General features: G+C 59.8%; 4 protein-coding genes across 4 annotated transcripts; 1 reads left to right on the top strand and 3 right to left on the bottom strand.

Moving 5' to 3' along the window:
• Positions 1–171: 171 nt before the first annotated feature.
• HETIRDRAFT_321094 (uncharacterized protein) lies at positions 172–2,707 on the bottom strand (the record flags this gene model as incomplete). Its single annotated transcript, XM_009549478.1, has 5 exons — positions 172–864; positions 919–958; positions 1,142–1,292; positions 1,351–2,419; positions 2,477–2,707. 5 exons carry the CDS (start codon positions 2,705–2,707, stop codon positions 172–174), a joined length of 2,184 nt encoding a protein of 727 aa, XP_009547773.1.
• A 4,709-nt stretch (positions 2,708–7,416) lies between these two features.
• HETIRDRAFT_320746 (uncharacterized protein) lies at positions 7,417–8,226 on the bottom strand (the record flags this gene model as incomplete). The annotated part of the gene is made up of 2 exons (XM_009549477.1): positions 7,417–7,963; positions 8,024–8,226. Coding segments are annotated over 2 exons (750 nt in total), but the record flags the coding sequence as incomplete, so codon positions are not given.
• Positions 8,227–8,413: 187 nt separating this feature from the next.
• HETIRDRAFT_102141 (uncharacterized protein) lies at positions 8,414–9,865 on the top strand (the record flags this gene model as incomplete). Its single annotated transcript, XM_009549476.1, has 4 exons — positions 8,414–8,451; positions 8,498–8,949; positions 9,078–9,322; positions 9,692–9,865. The coding sequence occupies 4 exons, from the start codon at positions 8,414–8,416 to the stop codon at positions 9,863–9,865; spliced, it is 909 nt and encodes a 302-aa protein (XP_009547771.1).
• A 157-nt stretch (positions 9,866–10,022) lies between these two features.
• HETIRDRAFT_102140 (uncharacterized protein) lies at positions 10,023–14,116 on the bottom strand (the record flags this gene model as incomplete). Its single annotated transcript, XM_009549475.1, has 5 exons — positions 10,023–10,691; positions 11,782–12,109; positions 12,450–12,790; positions 13,473–13,979; positions 14,045–14,116. The coding sequence occupies 5 exons, from the start codon at positions 14,114–14,116 to the stop codon at positions 10,023–10,025; spliced, it is 1,917 nt and encodes a 638-aa protein (XP_009547770.1).
• Positions 14,117–14,830: the final 714 nt, after the last annotated feature.

The raw sequence follows: 14,830 nt of genomic DNA, 5'->3' as shown, positions 1-14,830 counted from the left end.
GTCGACCGAAGCCTATACAAGTGAGCGCCGCTATTGGGATTACCGAGCATGAATAACTTGAAGCACACAAAGGAAGAAGAGGGTAACATAGTTCAGCGACAATGATAAAAGTAAGATATCGAAGGAAACAAAGTGAGAGTGATAGAATTTACAAGGGACAGTTTCGATCATCTACTCTTCCGATTCGGATTCAACGGCAGGAAGCGATGCTGGTGTGGAATCCGTTCGAGATCGCTTACTCGCTCCTGAGACATTGTCAAGATTAGCCCCATCAGCCTTCCGTTTCGACAAGGTACTATGCCGAGTCATCTTCACCAGACCAGTCGCATCTGTGAGAAACATATCAGAGTCGCTGAGCTCATCGCTAGCATCATTCTCCTTCCAACCATTCATCTTGAGGTGATCCTTGAACTTCTTTATGAATTGGTCCGAAGTCTCGAGAACTGCCAAGGCCTCTTCCTGAGTTTCTGCCACATTTGGAATGGGGGCACGTTTTAAGAGCCTTGCATCACTGTAGATGGGAATGAACAACATTCGAAGTGTCTCGATAAGAGAGACGTGCGGGACACTGAGGAAGATTTCAAGGTTCGGTTCAGAGAAGGCAAGGGGAGAAAAAGGCTGGAAGAAGCTCTGCTTCCCCTCTCCTCCGCATATTTGGCCATCATCATCCATAAACTTGTCATGGAAATGCGAGGCGAATGTGCGACGCAGGCGTCCGAGTTGCTTTCGAGAGACATGGCTGGCATGATAGCGGATGGTGTGGTACAGTAAGACGTGGAGAAAGGATTCCAATTCGTCACGGTGATCATGCCGCATTGTGTCAGATTCGAGCAGACGGGCAGCCGAGATGAACTGCCAAGTTCCCTAGAAGCATACATATCAGCGTCAATATCGATGACTCAATTGGCTTGAACGTACCGTCTTCCACTTTTTTTGCGCTTTGTGATCGTTATGAGTACTTGAATGATCAGATATCAGATCGTCAGAACTGTTTCGGTCATCATCAGAGCTGTTTCGGTCGTCATCAGAGTTGTTTCGGTCGTCGTCAGAGCTGTTCTGGTCTTCAGAGCTGTTTGAGTTGTCAGAGCTGCAAGGGCCAACAAGGATGTCTGAATCATCAAGGGTGTCTGAATTGTCAGACGAGGTCAGATGGTCAGAAGTGGGATGATCGTCAGGCAGTCTGCATGACAGATCCCAGTCTATCAGGAGACCTTTCCCTTCGTCCGAAATCAGGATGTTACCGGCGCTGATATCTTGATGCCGCACCTTAGCTGCAGTTGCCTGCGCATGCGCTGCAGAATTGAACATGAATAAGCGCTGTATGGAGAGCCAGAAACACTATCGGCTTACCGACGATTGCGTCAAGGACGACACTGCAAAGCTCTTTTGATGACAGGAACTGACTCAAGGGCCGTCCAATATCGCCTAGTACAAGTCGGTGAAGCCTGTGGCGCCTCGGAGGATCAGATACCTTACAGCACCATTTTGCACCAAAAAACTCGTGTGTGCGGGTCTCGTAGTCCTTAACATCTTCAGCACATACCAGTCTAGGAATACCGGTCACGTTCGACTTTTCAAGGTGCGCATACGTGTCTCCCTCCCTCTCGAGTCCTTCCTCGATGTACCGCCAGCTGTTTTTGAGATAAACAAGTTCCTTTGTGCCGGTATCATACGCGATGTACCCGTCGGTGGCTCTGCCGGTTGGGCTGCCACTCTGCCACTGGGGGCTAGACGCGATAAAAAACCGCCCGCGCTTGCCTTTAGGGTCATTGTTATCCTCCATACGAAATTTCCGAAATGTCTCGTCCGACGAGTACTGTCCTCTCGCTTTCTGCTCATCTTGGCCCAGGAGCCGGGCCAGCTTGATGGCGCGTTCGTCCAGTTTCTGCTTCGCAAGGCGGATTTGTTTGGCTGTGGGCTTTGAAACTGAAAGATCGCGTCCACTTTGATCAGGAGAGAGGCGACCGAAGCGCCACAGAAAAGTAGCTAGCGTTTCTGGGTGATCCCTCCAGTTGATCCGTTCGGTCACTATCGCTCCCGCGCGGTCCCATCGGATGAAGCGAACACAACTGCCAAGCAAGAGCATAGAGAACATATACCATCGGTTTTGCGCGGAGAATTGGCAGCTCGTATATGAACTGATCTGTCCACGGTATCTAGTCGCCTTCAGCGTATCGGTCAAAAATGAGTGTGCGCTGCGAGATGTATCGGGACCGGGGTCTGTGAAAGGGTCCTCATCTTCTGGTTTGCGCTCAATACAAAGCTCCATAATCCGGAAGTTAGTCTTCTTCTCCTTAAAATTGGGAACTTTCCGATAGGCAGATATGTCCGGCTTGCGTTCGTAATCTTTATCCGGATGAGCGGTCGTGTTCACAAACACAAATTCAGGGCAGAGCTTGGCTTTCTCGATAGCCAAAATCTGTAATAGCAAGGGAATCAACAAGCAGTTGAGCAGCGATGAAGAGCAGCCGCGTACGAAATTGTCTTCGAAGTTGCCATCCTTGGGCACAGCTTTCAGTATCTTGATGTAGTCCTCGGGAGGGTTCCTGCGAGGCTTGTGCATGAAGGCGGAGAAGAACTTATCGACGGGCATGGGTCCGAGAAACTCATTTTTCATCTCGTCGGCAAGTAACCTGTATTCCGCTGACGCGTTGGGGCCTGGTTCCGTTGCGAAACGTTGTGAGCTAGCTATTTTGTACGAAGGCATGTCAAAAAGTCAGGAAATACGAACAAGTGCAATGGGCACTGAGCACTTACCGGTAATCGTATAAATACGAGAGGTTAGTGCCACACTCTGCAGTTTGAACGAGTGCGCGTGTTGTAGACCGAGTGGACTGTTGCAAGTTGCAAAGAAAGGAACCAACCAGAATCAAACCCCGCGGCCAAGGCACGTGTCGATAACTCGCAACGGCCTGCATTGTTCACTTCATGTGCCACCATTTCACAGGCGGTCGCCCTCAGCAGACATAAGCGTCAACAAGCCGTTTTGAGGCTGAGCAGTAGAGTTGTAGCGCGAGCGATCGTACATCGATGCTTTCGCACGATCCCCTCAATGTCGCCACTGGTTCTGAGATTAGGAATCCTCACGAGGGGTGTGTCGCGCTGGGCCATCACCTATGCTTCCTTTTCCAGTGTCCGGAGTACTAGGCCACCGCTTTACCAGAGGCCAAACGGTACCGTTCTTCCCCGGTGTCCAGCATAGGCCACCGCTTTGCCAGAGCCCACACGAGGCGAATGCGCTGCAGGTAGCCATAAGTGGGCCAGCGAAGCCACACCCGGCCGCAGTCGCCCTCTTCGAAACGAGCGCTCTCGCGAGGGCCTCGCACCTCGCACCTCACACCGCCGTGCGCTCGCCACGCCGTCCACTTTCTCTCCTTCCGTCAGAGCGCGCGCGCTGACCGCGCTCGACCCATCTTACCGCCAGAGTCGCACGCACGCACGCACGTGCGCCGTCGATCGTCGCCGATCCCCAACATACGACGCACGGACGGCGCAGCACCCGCGCAGGCCCTTCAAATATAACACGTCGTCGTCGCCGTCGTCGTCAACGCCAAAGACGTACGATGGCCTTCGAGGAACAAAAAGGTAACAAAACCACCTCTCTATCTCGCACGAACTGTGCCGACCAGACATGGGACACATCCGGACGAGCGCGAGCTAGGGTTCCGTGAGTAATTCACGGACGGTTGTTAACAAATGTTAATAACATTTGCCTCTCCAAGGAATTTCTAACATGAGTTAATAACAGATTAATAACAATTGTATATAAAGCGTTATTAACATGTTAAAAACCGATTTATCTACATGTTAATAAAGAAAGTGGTGTTAATAACAAGAAGTCACCAGCTCCGGTATGATTCCATCTCCGGTCGACCGTGTTTGCCAGCCGAAAACTGACTTGAATTGTTCACTGAATACCCCGACCTCATCTTCGATCTTCTCCATCAGATCAGGGTCCAGAGAGAAGTTGAGGAAGCATGCATAATGTGAGTCCTGAGAATTTTCCACGAAAGGCAGATTTGATTCCGGGGGTATGCCCAATAGCAGGTGATGCAGTTCCGCGAGAACAGTCTCAAAGCTGACGTCGTTTGACTCGGTGGACATGGCGCGAGCGGGGGGAATGGGTAACGGAATGTCCAGAGCGGGAACCGATGCAGTCCGAGACAAAATTATTATTTTGCAGGGAAGACATAATTGTACAGCCACAACCTTCAATATTTCCACCTGGCCCTTGCCCAAATATGTACATTTCAATGTAAATACAATTGCTGATCATTATATACAATTTCAAACATTATGAACATTATTAACATCGACATTGTGCCCCCCTGGAGGGGGCCTGTTAATAACAGTGTTAATAACAATGTTAACAACATAAGTTATTAACATGTTAGCAATTCAGGGATTACTCACGGAACCCTAGCGCGAGCGCCGCGTGTGTCCGTCCAGAGATTTTCATTACAGCCAGCATCATAACGACGGGCCCCGACAAAAACAAACATGCCATGCGAAACGCGTAGGCGCTGGTGGATTTTGGCCGTGTGCCAGTAGATGCCGATGTCTCCCTTGTTGTCCGCTCATCGGTCTCGATGCCCCGACCCAGTATTTTTTATCATCGAAGGATCGGCCTGTCGTTATGAATCTGGCTGTAGTCGGCACCGCGCGGAGCCAACTTTCGATCGTGTGAGCCAAAGGAGTGGACGACTCATTTCGCAGAGAACACCGTTACTTACTGTAGCAGCGAGAAAGAGAGAGAAGAAGGCGAGACAGCTGTCCATCAGAGCGCTCACGCTTGGGCGGACCGCTTCAACGCACGAACCCGCTGACAAACGTGCTCTCAAAAACCAAGAGTGTCTGTATATGCAATACGTGCGAGAGAGAGAGAGAGAGAAAAAGCGAGATCTATATATATCGTGAACGTCTCTGAGCGGCCGCCGGAGCAGGAACGAAGGTCAAAGACAATCAAGCAGGATCAAACAAGATCGAGCAAGAAAAGAAACGAGGTGGAAAGAAAAGGAAGAAAATAGGCAACTGGAGCCGCGGGAAATTCTATGTCGTGGTCATGATCGAGGGGCGTGAGGCTGGCTGGCGGGCTGGCGGGCGGGGTATGTAGCGCAACGGTAAGTGAAACAGAGAGTGGGGATGGGGCGCGTGGAGCACCGGAGACAGATTGGGATAGGTGGCGATATATATGTACTCGTATGTACGTATGGGGACGAGGCGGGGCGGCGCACAGATAGACGGACAGACAGACATTATGAACGAACGGAAGAGCGAGCGAGCGAGCGAGCGAGCTCGGGCGGGATATTGATATATATACTGGGTGCGGGTCAGGACGAAGATGAGAGGATATAGGAAAGGGAGAGGAGGAAGAGAAAAAAAACATAGGGCGGAGGCGCGGGCGGGCGTGGGTGCGGGATACATTTTGTGATGGACAATGAGGGAGAGGCGAAACAAACAAACGAATAAACAAACAGACGGACAGCCAGTCAGACAGATAGCAGGACCCAGGCATTCCTACACCTCCTCAGCCCCCGCCCCCGCCCCCGCCTCTGGCGCGGCGCCCGCACCGCCCGCACCAGCCGCACCGACGCTCGCCGCGCGCTCGCGCTGCATCTCCGCCTCCTCGTAGCTCGGCAACCCCCGCATGCTCGTCAGCGGCGGCACCCCGCCCAAAAACCCGCGCGCCGCGATCCCATAATCCGGCACCTCCGTAAACGCGCGATGCAACAGCGCCGGCGCCGTGCTCCCCTCTTCCCTCTCCCTCTCCGCCTCCCTCTCCCGCTCCCTCTCCGCCTCCTCCCGCTCCCGCTCCCTCTCCTGCTCCGCGTCCCGCTCCCGCAGCTCCGCCTCCTCGCGCTCGCGCTCGCGCTGCAGCGCCGGCAGCGCCGTCAGGCTCGAATGCGAGTGCGCGCGCGGGAACGGCGACATGCTCGCGAGGCTCGTGAACGGCTTCATCGAGATGTGGAACAGCCCGTGCGCGCCGCGGCTCGCGGACCCGTGCGCGTGCACGTACGTGTCCCCCGCGCTCCCCGGCGGGTGCGCGCCCCCGCTCGCGTGCGCCGTCTGCTGCAGCGGGTGCTGGTGCGCGTGCGCGTGGTGCGAGTGCGCGTGCGGCTCGGGGCTCGACGCGCGCGAGTTGCGCCGGCTCGAGCGCCGCGAGCTGGGCCGCGAGGCGGTGCGGCTCGGCGGTGCGGTGGTGTCGGGCGGCGTGGCGGTGAGCGGGAGCGCGGTGAGCATGGGCGGCGGCGAGCGCGTGTGCGCGCGCGCGCGGGCGAGCGCGGGGGGCGCGTCCTGCGAGAGCGAGAGGAGGAGCTCCGAGTTGACGTATTCGAGGTTCGCGGTGCCCGAGCGGCCGCCGCTCGGTGGGAGGTGGGCGCGCGCGGACGCCGCGGCGGACGAGGCGGCGTGCGCGGCTGCGAAGGGGAGGAGCGGGTGCGCGTCGAGGGAGTGTGCGTGCGCGGGGGGCGGCGGGGGGTGGTGCGGGGCGAAGAACTGGGCGAGCGAGTGCGCGTGCGCGGGGGTGTGTGCGCCGGAGCGCGGGGCGGAGGGGGGCGAGCGGGTGCCCGGGGGCGAGTGCGAGTGCGAGTGCGAGTGCGGGTGCGGGTGCGGGTGCGAGGAGGGCCCGGCGGGGGGCTGGACGGGGCTGATGCCGTTGTGGATCCACGGGTTCGTGACGCGCATGACGCCCGCGTCGGGGAGGTACATGTTCGCGACGCGGTCGCGCACGTGCGCGGCGTAGCTCGGGAGCTCCATGTCCTCCTCGCGGCCAAAGCCGTCCGTGCCCACGGTGCCCGCGGCGCCCGCGTCCGCGTCGCTGCCGTCGCCGTTGACGCCGCCGACCTCGGCGAGCATGAGGCGGCGGGTGACGGCGGTGGCGAGGCGGGCGTCGTCGAGGAGGCGCGGGTCGAGGACGTGCAGCGGGAGGGAGCAGCGGAGCTCGGAGGTGTGGCCGTCGAGGTTGGCGATGAGGATGCTCCAGCGGATGCGGTGCGAGACGACGATGGGCTCGAGCGCGTGGGTCGGGGTGCAGGTGAGCGGGACGGCGACGTCGATGCGGGTGACGACGTCGGTGTCGGAGGGCTCGAAGGCGTCGGAGAGGCTCGGGCGGGGGGGCGCGTCGGGGGCGGAGGACGGGCCGGCAACGGCGGAGTCGGGGGTGGCGGAGGGGAGGGGGTGGAGGTCGGAGCTGCTGCTCGTGGTGCTCGTGCTCGTGGTGGTGGCGGTGAGGGCGGGGAAGTAGCTGTGGGGGCCCGGTGGGAGGGGGCTCATGTGGCCGGGGCTGTTGTTGCCCGAGGCGACAAAGGGGGTCATGGCGCCCGGTGTGGTGGGGACGGACTGGGTCGCGCGCGGGGAGGGATAGGCGGTGTGGTGCATGAGAGAGGTGCGGTAGCGGTGCTGGTGGTGGTCGACGCAGACGGCCCTGCCGGCGACGATCTCGTGCTTGGCGGAGAGGGCGGGGCGGGTGGTCTCCTGCCAGCCCGCGCGGGCGTAGAGCTTGACGGTCTCGTTGAGGGTGGTGATGACGGAGAGGACGCGGGCGCCCTTTGCGAGGGGGGCGAACTTGACGACGGCGGTGAGGGTGTCGCCGGCGGCCCAGGCCTTGTGGGGGATCATGATGGAGTACATGAGCTTGTCGGGCCAGGTGTTCTCGATCTCGAGGGTCTGCTGGTACTCGAGGGCCTCGGGGGCAAAGGAGCGGGTGAGGGCGATGGGGATCTGGGCCTGGAGGTTGGGTGCGAGGCCGGGGCGGGTGGCGAGTGCGCGGAGCTTGTAGGCGACGGACGCGCCGCCGAGGACGGGGGTGGCGAGGGACGAGGGGAGGGAGCCGCCGATCTGGAGCTGGAAGGGGAAGAGATGGCGGCCGGGCTTGAGAGTGTGGCTGTGTTTTTTCTCGCCCTCGAGGAAGGACCACTCGTGGTTGCAGACGAGGTAGGTCATGGCGGAGCTGTTGAGCATGAGGCTGGGGGGAAGGGGGGGTGAGCGGTGGCGATCGGGGACGAGTCGGGCAGGGGGGACTCACGGTTCACTGGCGGAGGGGGGAAGGCGGGCCTTGCCCCTGAAGGAGAGGGTGATCTCCTTGATGGAGGTGGCCTCTGCGAGGTGGAGGACGAGGTTGCCGGAGAGGAGGGTGGGGGCAACATCGACGCCGGTGCCCTTGAGGACGAGGAGGTCGGAGTTGACCTGTATGTCGAGGGAGGGGGATCTGTCTTTCTCGCGGGCCATGTCATGGGAGTCGTGGGACGGGGCGCGAGCGGAGATGCTCTGGAGGGCGTTATGTAGTGCAGAGGCGAGGAGGTCGACATCAGAGTTCGCGCCATTGCGGTGGGCGGGGTGCTGGTTGTGAGGGGGCGAGGGGGGCCTCGTCAAAGGGAAGGACATCAAGGAAGGCAAGAAGGCGAGGGAGACGGAAATGGAACGCAGGGAGGAGAGGAGCGCAGACAGCAGGCCGTGAGCGACACTGGCGCTGGCACGCCCGTCCCAACGACCGGCCCAGCCCGCCCTTTATCTTCCCTCCTCGCCGCAATTTTATCCGCCGCCCTCGTGGTTCACCCGCAGATCCAGATCGATCCCTCCACCGCGCCCACCTCGCCCACCTCCGCCACTCTCCGCCACCACCCGCGTCCCCGCGGTCCCGCTCCCCTCGGCTATCCCCGACCCCCCTCGGCCCCTCCCTCCCTCCCTCCCTCCTCCGTCCGCTCCCTCCGTATATAACCCCATGGTCACCAGGCCGCCCAGCGCCACGACATCCCCCTCGCCCCCTCCCGCTCCGCCGTCGTCCTATGGACCGTCCGTCATCCATCTTCGATTCGCTTTTTTTCCAAGTGTCGCCCGTCCGGGCCGAGGACGCGCATCGGATCGGTGTCGCAGATCAACCGTCGATGATGCTGTGCTCGATCTTATCTCTGACTGGCCTCGCAACTTACTTATCGCCCGCCGCGCCCGTGTGTCAGTGTATGTCCCACTGCCGTCGGTAGCGGGCCCAGCCCGGCGCACATCGGCGCGAACAACGTCACCGCGGTCCACCAGATAAACAGCCGTTTCTTCTCGTCGTTTCTTCTTCTGCGTTTTTTAAGGTTACGTTCCAGGACGCGACGCGCACCCTTTCGGTGCCCTCGGGCGCCCTGTTGCGGCCGCGACCGCGACTGCCCACCCGCCGCGTACCGCTGTCGTCGTGCACGCATGCACGCACTCCATGCACGCGCGGGCCCAGAGCCTTCCATCGCAGCTCTCGCACCCGCTTCTGTCTTCCTCACAACACCCTTCCATCGCACGCACGGCCCCCAGTCCCTCTCAACTCTATCTGCCCGGACCAGCTCGTGTATGTACGTACGTGCGTGCGTGCGGCATTCTAGATTTCCGGCTGGGCTCTGGCGCCTGCGCCGCTTCGAGCACCGAAGCGGCGCGGCTCTGTCTGCTCTGCCCTGCTCCGTTCTGTTCCATCCTGTTCTTTCTATTCTGGTTCTTTTCTTTTCGTGGTGGGTGCGGTAAGTTGTGTGCGTACGGCATGCAGCGGTTCTTGATGTTCCCTTGATCTTGCGGTGCGTCGGTGGGACTCCTGATGGCCACTCCGGATCTCCTGATACTTGATGCACTGACGCACTGACGCTTGATGTTCGGTGCTTGATGCTCGATGTGCGGTGCCATGATGCGATCCTGGATCCCACGAGCCCTGCTCTATCAATCCCAGGCCCACCCGCGCGCCCGCCCGCACCACGATCCTCGCACGTTCCGTGACGATACTGCGCCCGAGGCGCACGCCGCTGCACGATCCACGAACAGCACACATCGGCCCCCACCCCCGTCGTCGACCCTTTCCGCACCTTTCTATCTATCTGTCATTTTTCTATCTACCATCTTTTGATCTGTCCTGCTGGCTTCCTGCGCATCGGCCCTTGGCGTCTAGCGTCTCTCTGGACGGCTTCGAACCCAAGTACCTGTCGTACTCGTACCGCGAAGCCGCCGAGCGCTCGAGCACCAATCGTCGCCCGTCAAATTGGGCCTGTGCGCCCTACACACCTCTACCACCACCACCGCCGTGCCCTGACCAGCCCCATCCCGCTATTCCGACCCGCCGCCCGCGCCCTGCCGGCTCTCCGCGCGCACGCGCCAGCGTCCGCGTCCCCGTGCTTCATTCCGCGCGAGCACACGCTCTCCGAGGTCTGGCCTTCTGGGTGCCGCCGCCGCTTCTCGCGCTCGCGCTGGCGCTGGCGCCTGCTGCGCGCGAACCGCGAATTGCGAGGATCCCCCGAGATTCGAGATCCGAGCCCCGAGCCCCGAGTCCCGAGCCCCGAGCCCCGAGCCCCGAGACGAGAATAGACTGAATGGTCGATTTCGCGCGGGCGGTGCGGGCGTTGGCCAGCATCGCGATGCGTGTGCGCGTTCGGCTCGGGCGGCCCAGCGCGCCCCCGCTCTAATGGCCAATGAGCGCGCGCGCGTGCGCAGATCGGGTCGGGTCGACCCAGGGCGAGGCTGGCTGCGCGCGTGACGGGCGTCTCGTAGAGTTGTCGTGTTGTCGCGCTGTCGCGTTGTCGGGCGGGCAGGGTTGGTGGCGGTGTCGCGGCCTTCGACGTGGTGTGGTGCGCTTGTAGCCGTGCCGGTGTCTTTTCGCTCGCGGCGACTCGCCGAGTCGCGTCCAGCCTCGGCCGTTTCTTCTTTCTTTCTTTCTTTCTTTCGAGCACACTCTCGTTCTCGATGCCCCACGGAGATAGTTTTCATCCTGTCGCTTCTGGCGCGAGATCTGACGTCGTTGGAGTCCAGCGGGCCTCGGCGTGCTCGCTTGGTCTGGGTTCAGATCGCTCTGCGTCTTCGGGACGTCGATGGCTCGCCGGGTGCGCGCGTCTACGAGTCAGGACTGTGTCCGCGTCTGACTCGGCTCGGGCCTGCACGGGCGTGTATGCGCGATGGATGGAGGTGCATGGGTATATCGGGTAGGCCATCTGCGATTCTCGACGATGCGACGTGCTCTACGGCATGCGTCGTTGCTTCTTTGTCTGAGCGGACGTCTTTGTCTGCATCTGCATCTCATCTGCCGATCTTTGCCTGTGCCTCCGCGTCTTCTGGCGCGCTTGCCCTGGATGCGAGAGTCGGGACGCGCCCCGCGCTTTTCCGCAGGCTTCATCGTCTTCGGGACCCCACCCGTGTCGGCGCGCATCACCCCAGGGTGCCTGCCATCTTACACCCGGAGACCATCTGGAAGGCCATAGTTCCCACCGACATCACCACCAATCATCATCATCATCATCATCATCACCACCATTTCGCTCGATTCTACATACACGGAGCCCTGAGCGACTTTAGGACGGCCCCGCGGCCGGAACACTTGCCGCAGGCTTCGGTGATCGACCTTTGGGTGCTTGGCCTGCGAACTGCGAGGAACTTCCGAGCGCCGAGCGCCGACATGGGCGGTCGAATGCGGTGCGATGGCTCAAGCGCGCGCGTTCATGTTGTACAGGGACGCAGTACTCGCTTGCTTTCTCACTGCGCCTTCCTTGATTCCATCGTGTGTGTTTTTTTTACACAATTTGTTGGCCGCAGAACGCTGCGCCGGCTGTTCGGTGGGTATGCGCATGAACGCCCATCGCCTCGTGCTATGACATTGAATCCGCCCACCCCCGTTCATTGATGCCACAGATCGCAAACCTTCGTCTAGGCCACACTCGGGCAAGCTCTGCTCCATCGTGAACGCGTTCTCACCTTCCGTTCTATATCTGTCCAGCACCAGCAGCTCGCGATCCTTCGACCCTTCGCGCGCACGGCAGATGCCCCGCGAATACATACTTTGCTAAACGTATTCGCGCCTTGGAAATCGCGAAGAGCCTCCGAGCCCCGACATCCGACAGCTGCCGTCTGGTTCTGCGCACCGAATACGAAACGTAGACGATAATTATAGCCGAGCGGCGTCGAAGTGCGCGCGCGTCCGGGCACCCCCCGCGGGCCACGCTGCGTCGTGTCTCGTCTCATGGCCGACTGAGACTTTTCTGTCGCTCGCTCGCTCGCCTTGTTGGCGTTCCGCGCCGCTCTGCTCGATTCTCTCGCGCGTCGTGGCTTCCCCAAGCTCGCCGAGCCGCGTCCGTGCCGTCCCCGTGACGCCTTCGCTCCCCTGTCCCTGCCCAGAGTTGAGTTGCGCAAAGTTCCTCCGCGCGCACGATCGTCTTCCGGCCTTCTTCTTCTCCTGCCCTTCCCACCTACCTACACCTGCGCGAGTTGAGCTAGCACGCGTGCGCGTTATTTATAGCCGTGCCTCTTTGCTCGCGGCGCATTGTCGGATCTGGCCTGCCTCGCCGGTCCAGGGTTTTCTGCCCACGACGACGACGGACCACAACGACACCATCGCAGGGCGGACACGGCGCCGTCCGCCATCCTAACCACGATGCATTGATGCTGATGCTCGTCGTCGGTCGGAAATCGCCGGCACTCGCGCAGCGGATTCCATTGTCCAGATGTACGTCGGTCGGTCGGTGACGGAACTTTGATGGGGGGTGCCACGCGCGACAAAGTGACGTGTTGTATATTGGGTTCTGCGGGTGCTTCTGTCTCGCCATCGGATCGCCCTGCCCTTGTATGGAGTTGTCTGAGGGAACGCGGCTTCGTGGCGCGGAAGATCGCGGTGCGGTGCGGACGTGGGCGTGGGCGTGGGCGTGGGCGTGGGCGTGTGGACGTCTATTGAATTATAGCGCTGGTACGCGGACTCGAAAGACTCCGCCGGCGACTTGTGTCCCAACTGGGTATCGACCCTCGGACCTGCCTGCTGGACCTCCAAAGTTTCCCCGCGCGGCCTACTGCAGCTCTGAACGCTAAGCTCTTAGGGAACACGTATCGCTCTCTTTGCGCAGGGCGCTCGGACGTCCATTCCTCTCGTTCTTGTGCGTCGTGGCGGCGGTGCCGCCTTGCCTATTGTCCTTCGTTTCTGGCGGCGCGGTCTTGTGCCTGGTTTGGTGATACGATGCTGGTATTTGGCTTATCTGGTCCTCGTGCTCTACGCGCTCGCTTCAGCGGCTGTGTCGCTCGGAACAGGGGACTAGGCTTGTGTGTCTTCGAGCATATCCACGCCTGCGGCCTTACGGCAGTCTTACGGCGTTCGTTCTGATGTCACTAGATCGCCAGGGAGCGAGCTTTTGCGCTTCGATTTCGATTAGAGTTATCAGGCTTTGATGAGCCAACGGGATCGCCTTGCAGGGTTATTCACGTGTGGATGGACGGTAGCTGTGGAATGTGATATTCGGCAACGCCATTTCCAGAACGCGAGCGAAGGGCCTTTGTGTGTCGACAGAGGCCGCAGGGAATCATGTTACATCTTACATCAACGGCAGGCGATAGGAATAGTGTACACGCATAGAAGGTCAACGGCGCGGAAACGGACGACAAGATGGACAGAGACGGAACCGACATGCAGTATGGAGCCTTCACCACCATCTCCCCGTCCGCCCGAAAATCTGGAATTCCTCCCGTGCGTTACGCAGTTGACATACAGCACGCTGCGCAGATGCGTCGACGGAGCTATGGATCTGCGGGCGCATTGGTGGGGCGAGGGTGAGGTCGAACCGGGTGTAGGGTGGCGGGTCGGCCGTGGCTGACTCCTGGCCCGCATAATCCTGGGTCGAATTCTCCGTGTCTGAGTCGCAGGATGAGTCGGAGGTGGGACTGGACGAGGGGCGGGCGGCGCTGCGTGGCACGTCTACGAGAATAGGGGTCGTGAACGGGCAAGAAGCATGCGTCGGATGCGACGCGCTCGCGTGCGCGTTGGTGGAGGGGTCGGGGGTCGGGAGAGCGTCGCCTCCGTGCGGATGAAAGCGGGCTTCGAAAGGGTACAGAATGTGGATGATGCTCCGCTCAGAGGGCACCGTCCGCCGCACGGGTGGGCGGATGATGGGGCACCGAGGCACGAAGTCGTGCGCGTCTGGTAAGCCCGGTGCGATGGGAGTGTACGGCGGGGGTGGATGGATGGAATCCGCACAGTCGGGCTTCGGGCGTGCGCTCTTTGTGTTTGGAAATCGACGTTACGTCGGCGATGTACAACCCACGCAGATTCGGGGAAACTTACGATCAACGGGTTGTCTGTCGACGCCTCGTCCGCCTCGTCTTCTTCCTCGCTGTACTCGTCCTCCTCGGGCATGTCACCAGCGCAAAAGATACCCCTCAGATAGTCTAACATAGTCTAGCAGAGTCAAGAATCGAAAGATCCCGACGTGTTGGGTGGCCTCAGGCAACTTGCGCAGTCTCCTCGGATGCGAGTGAAGATGCGATGGCAGAAGGGTAGATATTTGGCCTTCGCGCGCGGGGGAGGCTTCATTTTTAAAGGCGGTCTAGGAGGTGCAGCTAGGGGGCGAGAGGGGTAGGAGGAGGCGGGGAGCGGAAGGATGTCAGACCTGTGCGATCGGGATGGCGGATCAAATGCTGTCCTCGATCGCGATAATCAGGGGTCATCTTCGCCGACGCTCTACATATCTGTGTGCACGCAAGATGCGTGTCCAACCTTCTCGCTGCTATCTCCTTCCTGTTCCTTATTATCTGACTGAGCTGACCTCGGGGCTGAGAGGGCTCAAGCGCTGCGACGTCAGGGTACGCAGGTTTATCTCCGTCATCGTACCTTTCACATAGCCCTAGAATTATTCGTGCGCACGAAGGGGTGCAGAAACCTTGAAGGGAATATTTAATGACCGTTGTGACATGAGGAAAAACTCCAAGGAACTCACAACTCGACGGTACGGGCATGTGAACAAGACTCGCTAGACGAAAGAGATTTTCAGTCCGAAGAATTGCTTGGATTCACGGTCTCACTCGTTGACTTCAGGAACATGAACTCATCTATGCACCGTATAATACGCAG

This window comes from Heterobasidion irregulare, assembly GCF_000320585.1.
Source record: "Heterobasidion irregulare TC 32-1 unplaced genomic scaffold scaffold_06, whole genome shotgun sequence".
Lineage (NCBI taxonomy): Eukaryota > Fungi > Basidiomycota > Agaricomycetes > Russulales > Bondarzewiaceae > Heterobasidion > Heterobasidion irregulare.
The sequence above is the reverse complement of the archived record's forward strand: the minus strand, read 5'-3'. Positions and strand labels throughout refer to the sequence as shown.